The sequence below is a fragment of the Balaenoptera ricei genome, chromosome 19, assembly GCF_028023285.1.
Source record: "Balaenoptera ricei isolate mBalRic1 chromosome 19, mBalRic1.hap2, whole genome shotgun sequence".
In the NCBI taxonomy this organism is placed as follows: domain Eukaryota; kingdom Metazoa; phylum Chordata; class Mammalia; order Artiodactyla; family Balaenopteridae; genus Balaenoptera; species Balaenoptera ricei.
Window position 1 is genome coordinate 1,554,254 of NC_082657.1, and position 11,466 is coordinate 1,565,719.

At 42.7% G+C, this 11,466-nt stretch overlaps 1 protein-coding gene across 1 annotated transcript; it reads right to left on the reverse strand.

Moving 5' to 3' along the window:
* Nucleotides 1-5,039: 5,039 nt before the first annotated feature.
* On the reverse strand, nucleotides 5,040-8,382 carry LOC132353886 (zinc finger and SCAN domain-containing protein 5C-like). Its single transcript, XM_059905380.1, is given in 4 exon segments — nucleotides 5,040-5,503; nucleotides 6,446-6,596; nucleotides 7,579-7,731; nucleotides 7,999-8,382. Coding segments are annotated over 4 exon segments (1,152 nt in total).
* Nucleotides 8,383-11,466: the final 3,084 nt, after the last annotated feature.

The following is an 11,466-nucleotide window of genomic DNA, read 5'->3' on the forward strand; positions in this document are numbered from 1 at the left end:
CAATTTTTGTCAATTTCGTTGCATAACTACATAATCATTATCATTAACTTTTTGTAATATCCATTTCATAAGAATTTTCAGAAATAATTTCAACTCCCTGTGCATTCACTGTTGCTGCAATTTCAGGTGGATTGCTAAATCAGTTTCCATAAAGGAGATGAGACCATGGAATGCCAAACCTTTGTTTCCCAGGTAAGATGCCCCCTTTGCACATGGGCTTCAACGGTTAGAAGGTCACCCGCTATCTTGGCAGAAAATGGCATGTGATTATTTGCTCTCCTTTACAGACAGGTTTCAGATTTTAAAAGAAATGGAAAATATCTCAGATAGAGAATAATAAATATCTCAATAAATTTTACTTGCTAGGTCAGAAAGCAATCAATGATTATCAAGGCCAGAAAGATATCCCTCTCCAACTCTCCTTTATGCCCTGTCTTTTCTTGCATATTGAAGGTCATGAAACATCTTCCAAAACTTCAGTCAACATGTCTTTGACAAGCAACAAGATAGCTGATAGTATAGAGGGAACATACCTCAACTTAATAAAGGCCATAAAAACCTACAGCTAACATCCTACTCAATGGTGAAAAGCTAAAAGCTTTTCCTCTAAGATTAGGAACAAGATAAGACAAGTGACTTGCCACTTTTATTCAACATAGTTTTGGAAGTCCTAGCTATGGCAATCAGAGAAGTAAAAGAAATAAAAGGAATCCAAATGGGAAAAGAAGTTAAACTCTCACTGTTTGCAGATGACATGATACTATACATAGAAAATCCTAAAGACATTACCAAAAAACTACTCGAGCTCATCAATGAATTTGGTAAAGTTGCAGGCTACAAAATTAATACACAGAAATCTGTTGCATTTTTATACACTAACAATGAAAGATCAGAAAGAGAAATTCAAGAAATACTTCCATTTACCATTGCATCAAAAAGAATAAAATAACTAGGAATAAACCTACCTAAGGAGATAAAAGACCTGTACTCTGAAAACTATAAGATGCTGATGAAAGAAATCGACGATGACACAAACAGATGGAAAGATATACCATGCTCTTGGATTGGAAGAATCAACATTGTCAAAATGACTATACTACCCAAGGCAATCTACAGATTCCATGCAATACCTATCAAATTTAAAAATGGCATTTTTTACAGAACTAGAACAAAAAAATCTTAAAATTTGTGTGGAGACACAAAAGACCCTGAATAGCCAAAGCAAACTTGAGAAAGAAAAACGGAGTTGGAGGAATCATGCTCCCTGACTTCAGACTATACTACAAAGCTATAGTTATCAAAACAGTATGGTACTGGCACCAAAAACAGTAATATAGATCAATAGAACAGGATAGAAAGCCCAGAAACAAACGCATGCACCTATGGTCAATTAATCTGTGGCAAACGAGGCAAGACTATACAATGGAGGAAAGACAATCTCTTCAATAAATAGTGTTGGGGGACTTCCCTGGTGGTGCAGTGGTTAAGAATCCACTAGAGACATTTCAGCTCCTGAAATGAGTAGGGGTTTAGAATTGGTTAAGAATCCACTTACCAATGCAGGGGACACAGGTTCAATCCCTGGTCCGGGAAGATCCCACATGCTGTGGAGCAACTAAGCCCGTGCGCCACAATTACTGAGCCTGTGCTCTAGAGACCACAAGCCACAACTACTGAGCCCGTGTGCCACAACTACTAAAGCCCACTTTCTCTAGGACCCGTGCTCCACAACAAGAGAAGCCACTGCAATGAGAAGCCCATGCACCACAACAAAGAGTAGCCCCCACTCGCCACAGCTAGAGAAAGCCCACGCAGCAATAAAGACCCAACACAGCCAAAAATAAATAAAATTAAAAAAAAATAGTGCTAGGAAAACTGGACAGCTACATGTAAAAAAATTAAAGTAGAACATTCTTTAAGACCATACACAACAATAAACTCAAAATGGATTAAAGACCTAATTGTGAGACCAGACACTATAAAACTCTTAGAGGAAAACATAGGCAGAACATTCTCTGATATAAATCGTAACAATAGCTTTTTTTTTTTTAAAGATTGATTGATTGATTGATTGATTGCTATGTTGGGTCTTCGTTTCTGTGCTAGGGCTTTCTCTAGCTGCGGCAAGCAGGGGCCAATCTTCACGGCAGTGCACGGGCCCCTCACCACCGTGGCCTCTCCTGTTGCGGAGCACAGGCTCCAGACGCTCAGGCTCAGCACTTGTGGCTCACGGGCCCAGCTGCTCCACAGCATGTGGGATCCTCCCAGGCCAGGGCTCGAACCCGTGTCCCCTGTATCATCAGGCAGACTCCCAACCACTGCGCCACCAGGGAAGCCCGCAACAATAGCTTTTTGATCCATCTCCCAGAGTAATGGAAATAAAAACAAAAATAAACAAATGGGACCTAATTAAACTCAAAAACTTTTGCACAACAAAGGAAACCATAAACAAAATGAAAAGACAACCCACAGAATGGGAGAAAATATTTTCAAATGATGTGACCAACAAGGGATTAGTCTCCAAAATTTACAAACAGCTCATGCAGCTTAATATCATCAAGATAGACAATCCAATTAAAAAATGGGCAGAAGACCTAAATAGACATTTCTCCAAAGAAGACATACAGATAGCCAAGAGGCACATGAAAAGATGTTCAACATCATTAATTCTTAGAGAAGTGCAAATCAAAACTACAATGAGATATCACCTCACACCAGTTAGAATGGCTATCATCAAAAAATCCACAAACAATAAATGCAGGAGAGGATGTGGAGAGAGGGAACCCTCCTACATTGTTGGTGGGAATATAAATTGGTGCAGCCACTATGAAGAACAGTATGGAAAACAGTATGGAGGTTCCTTAAGAAACTAAAAATAGAGCTACCATATGATCCTGCAATCCCACTCCTGGGTATATACCTGGAGAAAAACATGGTCCAAAAGGATACATGCACCCAAATGTTCATTGCAGTGCTCTTTACAATAGCCAAGACATGGAAGCAACCTAAATGTCCATTGACAGAAGAATGGATAAAGAAGATGTGGATGTGGTACATATATACAATGGAATATTACTCAGCCATTAAAAAGAATGAAACGCCGCCATTTGCAGCAACGTGGATGGACCTAGAAATTGTCATACTGAGTGAAGTAAGTCAGACAAAGACAAATATCGTATGATATCACTTATATGCGAAATATAAGAAATGATACGAATGAACTTATTCATGAACAGAAACAGACTCACAGAATTAGAGAATGAACTTATGGTTACCAGAGGGAAGGGCAGGCAGGGGGGACAGACAGTTAGGGATTTTGGGACTGACATGTACACACTGGTATATTTAAAATGGAAAACCAACAAGGACTTACTGTATAGCACAGGGAACTCTGCTCAAAATTCTGTAACAGCCTAATTGGGAAACGAATTTGAAAAAGAGTAGATACACGTATATGTATACTGAATCACTTTACTGTACACCTGAAACTAACACAACATTGTTAATGAACTGTACCCCAATATAAAATAAGAAGTTAAAAATAAAACGTCGGGGATTGGCTCTCAAAGTGTGTCTGGAGCTAAAATGTCTCTATTTACACAGAGCTAGGGAAAATTCCAGGGGTCACTGCCTGTTACCCAATCAGCACAGTGATTGGATAAATGTCATGGAAGGAACTATTTTAGAGAATCCAAATAGATTCAGTTTCCCATGGAAACTCCAATAGGAGAAACCATGATTTATTAAAGAGGTCTCCACATTGGTTTGGTAGTAGATTTTCTTTATTGTATTTTATCTATTTTAGACTTTATGGGTTGCATTTTCGGGGGAAACAGATTGGTTTTCCTGATCTAGGGAATTTTTTCTCATTGCCTGGAGAGTTTGAGGGAGTCAGAGAATTGAGATCTGATAGTTGTAACCGAATTGGGTTACCTAATCTTTTTTTCCTTTTTTCATGAAATAAGTCTTAAAAGACTTCTTGTCTAAAATCAGCTGATGAGCTAAAGTGTGAGAAGAACCTGTTTAGGAGTAGGCATTTAGAAAACCAGAGGTTGTACACCAGTAGGGAAAAAGAATGACGCCTATCAATTTAGGAAACCTTCCTTTTTCTAAATACCTAAGGAAGCAATACGCGAACAAGTATAGAGGGTACAAATCTCAACGAAATAAAGACCACATAGACAAAAACACAGCTATTATCTACTCCATGTAGAAAATCTTGGAGAAGGAAATACACAGAACACTCTTTGACAGAAATGTATTTGTTTATTTGAAATTTAAATTTCACTGGTTATCCTATGTTTAATCTGGCCGCCCTACCTGGAGCATCCTATTTTACAAATCACGCCTAACATGAAGACAATCAGCAGTAGCCTCCGTTTCATGCTGAAGTACTAAAAGCCAATGAGACATGCATTCACTGGAAGAAAAAGAACAACACAAAGCAAAAACTTATAAGAAAATAGGCTATATAAAGTAGAAAACAAAAGCCAAAGGGAAAATGAGTCATCACACAAAGATCCTCCTAATTCATGTGGATGGAACCCAATTGGGTTCCAGTATCCTCCTAAGTTCTTCACATGTCATCCATCCTTTGTATCTCAGAAGTGACAAATCATCCTGAATTTCCTTCTTGGAGCAGAAGGGACTTGGACCTGAGGGCAGAGTCCTGGGTGAGTCTTTTTTTTTTTTTTTTTTAATTTATTTTTGGCTGTGTTGGGTCTTCGTTGCTGCGCCCGGGCTTTCTCTAGTTGTGGCAAGCGGGGGCTACTCTTCGTTGCGGTGTGTGGGCTTCTCATTGCAGTGGCTTCTCTTGTTGTGGAGCACGGGCTCTAGGCGTGCGGGCTTCAGTAATTGTGGCACGTGGGCTCAGTAGTTGTGGCTCGCGGGCTCTAGAGCGCAGACTCAGTAGTTGTGGCGCACGGGCTTAGTTGCTCCACGGCATGTGGGATCTTCCCGGACCAGGGCTCGAACCCGTGTCCTCTGCATTGGCAGGCGGATTCTTAACCACTGAGCCACCAGGGAAACCCCTGGGTGAGTCATTTTGAATGTGTTTTCTGGTGGCGTTTGAAACTTCCTAGCTGACGGAAGGCGCTGTGACACTCGGGGCACATGTACGGTTTGCGCCCAGAGTGGGTGCATCGGTGAACCTTGAGGTTCCATCTGTGGCTGAAGTCTTTGTCGCAGTGCTCATATCGGAAAGTCTTCTCCTTGGTGTGGGTCCTCTTGTGAGCACGCAGCGTGGAGTTGTGGGTTAACTTCTTGGGGCAGAGATCACAGCAGTATGGCTTCTCGCCTGTGTGGATACGCTCGTGAGTTCACAGGTCGGAAGACTGCATGGACCCTTCGGCACAGATATTGCATCGAAAGGGTCTCTCTCCTGTGTGTGTCCTCTGGTGAAGGATAACCTGAGATTGATAAGGAAATCTCTTCTTGCATACCCTACATTAATAGGGTGCCTGTCCCTTGGCTTCTTTTCCCTCAGGAGGACTGGTTGGTCCCACTGTGCTAGGTGAAACAACAGAATGGGACCCAAATTGTCCTGAGAAATGTCCTTTGTCCAAAGATGTGGCTCCTTCTTCTTCTTTTTTTTTTTTAATAAATTTATTTATTTATTTATTTATTTTTGGCTGTGTTGGGTCTTCGTTGCTGTGCGCGGGCTTTCTCTAGTTGTGGCGAGTGGGGGCTGCTCTTCGTTGCGGTGCGTGGGCTTCTCATTGAGGTGGCTTCTCTTGTTGAGGAGCACGGGCTCTAGGCGCACAGGCTTCAGTAGTTGTGGCACACGGGCTCTGTAGTTGTGGCTCGCAGGCTCTAGAGCGCAGCCTCAGTAGTTGTGGTGCACGGGCTTAGTTGCTCCACAGCATGTGGGATCTTCCCGGACCAGGGCTCGAACCCCTGTCCGCTGCACAGGCAGGCAGATTCTTAACCACTGCACCACCAGGAAAGTCCCTGTGGCTCCTTCTTGATGCACTTCTTGGGAACTGGGAATGTTGGCCAGTTTCCTTTTGAAACGTCTGAGACCCCTTGGAGAACCTCTTCTGTATCCACTCTTAGTCGAAACTTCTCCCTCTGGAACACGAGATGAAAACATTCAGCATCCACATTTGAAATATCAGTTCCTTCTTGGGGATTCTTGCCGCCCTCTACCCTCCCAGAATGTGCTGAAAGAAGAGATTCAGCACACAACATTTAACAAGGAGCATTTTCCGTGGTGCCAACCTCACTGGAACCCAGCACTGATGTTGGCTGAGGACTTCCCATCAACCAAAATACCTAAGAGTCTAGATTATGAAACACTCTGGAAAGGTGATGATGGAGAAGTTTGGCATTAGAGAACCAGCTCCCCACTGCCCCCCACAAGGAATGGTAATGCTGGGTACCCAGCTCCGTGCCACCATTGGAAGCGAGTCACTAACTCCTCTGGATTTCAAGTTTTTATACTCACCACGACGCTTTGGAAGTTCAAGCTCTTGAGACTGACGGGTTCTTGTCTCTTCCATGTCTTCCATCAGGTCCTTCTCCAAGTTTTCCTTGGGTGTCAGACCCTCTAGTTCACCTGTTTCAGGAATGATCTCTGGCAGGAGACCTTTCTGGTCCTGTCAATGGGCAACCAAGCAGAGTCAATAACTCATCCATCTTAGCCCATAGAAAGCTCTGTCTCCTCTTCCCTCATCCCCCTCATATCCTAGTCTAAGACTCCAACTTTCCAAATATCAGTTTGGGGGATATACCCTGACTTCTTCTGGGCCACGCTAACAACCCGATTGATAATTGTCTCCTAATTCCCAAGTCTGTCCTTAATCTATACTGACCACATCTTGCAATCAAGTCCGGATATCACAGTTGGCACTGTGAATTCACTACACATACGTCTCTCCAAGTCATCGCAAATTCTCTCTGCCCCTGACTCTGGAGCAAAGGACTCTAGGTCCAGGTCTCCCGACTTCAGCACATTTTGATACATTGCCTAGATTTGTCTTTATGATGAGAGTTGTCCTGTGAATGGTATGATGATGAGCAGCAAATCCCTGGTCTCTACTCACTAGAAAACAATTGCATCCCCCACCCCCATCCCCATTTGGACAAATCAACTGTCTCCAGACATTCTCCAATATCTTCTGAGAGGTAAAACCACTCCAGTTGGGAACTCCTCATTCAACTCAAGGGATTGACAAAATTCCAAAATATGAAGTGCCTCTGAGGAAAACGACCATGGGGAAACAGCTGTCAAAGCATTCACCCGTGACAAATTGACCCAGCACCATCCCATTGAGACAGGATTTCTTTCTCCTCACGCTTATGGCCACAAGCTTTCATGGCGGAGGGACAAAGATGGATGAATCTTCATTCTCACACTGTCTTGAAAATGTCTAGGAACCGAATGCATCCATGGGAATTCATGGAGTCAATGGGTCCATTTGTGTCCTTTGCCAAATCTACCAATTACTCTAGCAGCCACGCCCATCTGAACCTCTTTTACCTTCTCCCAGACTCTCTCTAGGGATCGGCGCATCACACACTCACCTGCCCTCTTGACAGTTCCTTGGCTCTTGCCGGATTCTGCAGCTCTTGGCTTACCTGCTGGCCATTCTTTGGAGGTATCTCACTAACAAGGGATTGGGGATCCCTGGGTAGGTCTTTCTCATCGTTGGTGTCACTGAGCTCAACTTCAAACGTCTCAATATCCAAGCTTCGCACAAGATATTCATCTCCTTGTATGCGAACTGTAGTCTGTGAGGGAAAAACTAAATTGAGATCGGTCTCCTATAAGACCTGGAAAGTAGCTCTCAAGGCATCCGATGACATCATACCACACAAGCGTACTTTTTTGTTGTTTAAAAGATCAATATCTCTCAACGATGCCCAATACAAACTCTCAGCCATTTGGGAATCACTGATTTAGAGTCAATCACTCAGGTCCTATCTTGTTCAATCCCCAGCTTGCAGATCCCACCCCACCTCTCCCTTTCCCATACCAATCACAAGGGTCCCACTCACCCATTTCTTGGGTTTCTGATTATTTCTTAGCATGTCCTCCATGTCTTTGCAACTCTGCACTCCACTCTCCTTGACTAAGACCTGGCACTCCAGCAGCATGCAGATCATAAACTGCTCCAGCACTAGCTTGTCCATCATCTGCTCCTTTGTGTGAAGATCTGGCCTCAGCCACTGATGGCAGAGCTCACAGAGTCTCCTCAGATCCTGGACGGGGTCGGATTCCTCCGAGCTGCTAAATGTTCTGAAGCGAATGTGCCACGTCTCCCAGTCACAGTCTGGCTTTTCCATAAGTGTGTGTTGGCATGGCACAGACACTGGTGACTCTGATCTAGGGCCTTTGGGGAGTTTTCCATGACCCTGGAAAAATGTCTGGTCCTCAGCCATATTGATGGAGGAATTTTCCAATAGGACTCTGAGCAAACGCTTCTAGAAGCTGGTGCCCAGTTGACCCCTATGGAAAGGGATTTCCTCTGCAAAAGAGTCACTGTTCAGAAGGCTGGGGACAAAAACAAACAAACAAACAAAAAGAATGAACCTGATGTCTTTCACTTTATTCCACACTTCCATCTCTCCTACATCCCTCATCCCAGTACTGGACACCACTCCCCCACTGTTTCAATATTTGATACCGGGAACTATAATCCATTCTGTTATTCTTCTGACATCCACCTTTGTAGGAAAACAAAAAACTATCTGGTCAAAAATGTCTATAGGGCCGCGGTTCAGAACCCTTGCTGAAAAAATGAACCACACCACACCACACCAACGTGTGTGGAAACATTCTTCTCATCTCACAGAAGAGTTCAACAATCAACCATAGTTAATGTGGGGTTTGAGGGAGATCCATTGCTTTCACAAGGTCTCTGAGCTAATGCAAGGTGAATAGGAAGCCAAAGCTTTCTGAAGCCCGCCTCCATCTGTCCTGATTTCTAATCACTCTCTTTAGACATTCCCGCTTGTCACTTACCCCTTCGAGCCCTCTTGCCTTCAGTCTGCTCAAGTCAGGGACTGGCTCTCAAAGTGTGTCTGGAGCTGAAATGTCTCTATATAGAGCTGGGGGAAATTCCAGGGGTGCATTCCCAAAACCTAATCATCCCAGTGACTTGATAAAGGTCATGGAAGGAACCATTTTAGATAATCCGGGTAGATTCAATTTCCCATGAAAACTCCAACAGGAGAAACCTTGATTTATTCAAGAGGCCTCCATATGGTTTGGAGGGTGCTGGAGGAAAAGGAACCCTCCTACACTGTTGGTAGGAATATAACATGGCTCACAGCCACTATGGAGAAGAGCGTGGATGTTCCACAAAAAACTAAAACTAGAGCTACCATATGATCCAGCAATCCCATTCCTGGGCATAATTCCGGAGAAAATAATAATTGGAAATGATACATGCACCACAATGTTCATTGCAGCACTATTTACAATAGTCAAGACATGGAAGCAACCTAAATGTCTATCAACAGATTAATGGGTAAAGGAGATGTGGTATATATACACAATGAAATATTATTCAGATAGAAAAAAAGAATGAAGTAATGCTATTTGCAGCAACATGGATGGACCTAGATATTATCATCCTAAATGAAGTAAGTCAGAGAAAGACAAATATAATATGATATTTGTGGAATCTAAAAAATGATTCAAGTCAACTTATTTACAAAACAGAAACAGACTCACAGACATAGAAAACAAACTTATGGTTACCAAAGGAGAAATATGGTGGGGAGGGATAAATTAGGAGTTTGGGATTATACACACTACTATATATAAAACAGACAACCAACTGTTACAATAACTTTGTAAATAACTATACTTCAGTATAAAATAAAAATTAAAAAGAAGAAAGTAGGTGATTAGACCCAAGTTCAGTTTGATAACAGATACTAAACGTTTTTAAAACATCTGCTAGCTACAACCCTGTGGTTTCAATATTCCCCCTTGTAATTCTAAAGCCATTTCCAATTCCAACCAATGCTTGCTTTACAAACACCCTTACATCTTGACTGCTCCAATTGTAATTCTTGACAAACAACTTATGGAACTAACTGTGGCCTTCCGTTTTTTGCCTTTATAACCTTCCTCCATTTTGTAGTCCAGGGGAACTCACTTCAAGTGCTTCTCGAATCTGTGTCTCCCAGCTGCAGTCGTAACAAGCCCCAAATACATGCTTCTTTCTTTCATTCAGGCCTTTGTTTCTGAAATTTTGGTTAACACTCATAACACAAAAAAGTATGTAATTGACTATGTTGTCATTAGTTTTTACTCTCCATCTCCTTTGACTGGAAGGTCAGACTCATGAGGGCAGGCATCCTTGACATTTTGGATATTGATGTGTCCCATGCAGCCAAAATAGTACCTGGAATGGGATAGGCACTTAATGAGTGTTGGTTAAGGAGGGAATAAATATGATGGGACAGATACCTGTTTGTTTTTAGCTTTCTGGCAAAGCTATCTGCTGTCTTTGCATGTCCCCTCAGGCTGTACTAAAAAAAAAAAAAAAAAGATTTAAATATATAATGAATCGCAATTTAGAAAGCCATTTCCACAGGCTAGCCAAGTTTCCTGTGTAATTACGTGCTCTGCTTCATTCCATCACTTCTCAGACTTCAGTGTTCCTTCAGTCTTCACTGAGATCCTAACCTTGTTCACATGGCCAAGAGCTATTTCAGCAACCACTTCTGAATAACTAAAATTATGGTTGATATCAGCACTTTCAACATTTCACAGATATTTTTCTGAGATAATCTCAAGTCTCCATGCATTGTCACTGCAACTGCAGGTGAAATTATATTGACTCCCCAGCAAGGAAAGTGGATCATGTAATCCAGTCCTTTATCTCTGGGTTCAGATTCCCCCTTTCCAAATAAAGTATGACTGTGACCATAGAGTCACACTCCAGGCAGAAAGCAGCAAGTGGTAAGTCACTCTTCTTTTCAGTCAGGTAGAGCTTGGCTTCTAAAAAAGAACTGCGGCTTCCCTGGTGGCGAAGTGGTTAAGAATCCGCCTGCCAATGCAAGGGACACGGGTTCAAGTCCTAGTCCGGGAAGATCCCACATGCTGCGGAGCAACTAAGCCCATGCGCCACAACTACTGAAGCCTGCGCACATAGAGCCCGTGCTCTGCAACAAGAGAGGCCACGACAATGAGAAGCCCGCGCACCGCAATGAAGAGTAGCTCCCACTCACCGCAACTAGAGAAAGCCCGCGCACAGCAACGAAGACCCAAGACAGCCATAAATAAATAAATAAATAAATAAATTTATATAATAAATAAGTAAATAAAAAAGAACTGAACACATATCAAAATGTGGAGTAAGAAATATGTATCGATCACTGGATGGGACACCGTCACTGGCTCTACGTTTTTTGTGAGGGAACCAGAGACACAGCACATGGTCCACCTGCTTTTGGCCGCCCCACATCCCTTCTCTGTCTTGCCCGTCATGGCCCTGTCTGGAGTCTTCG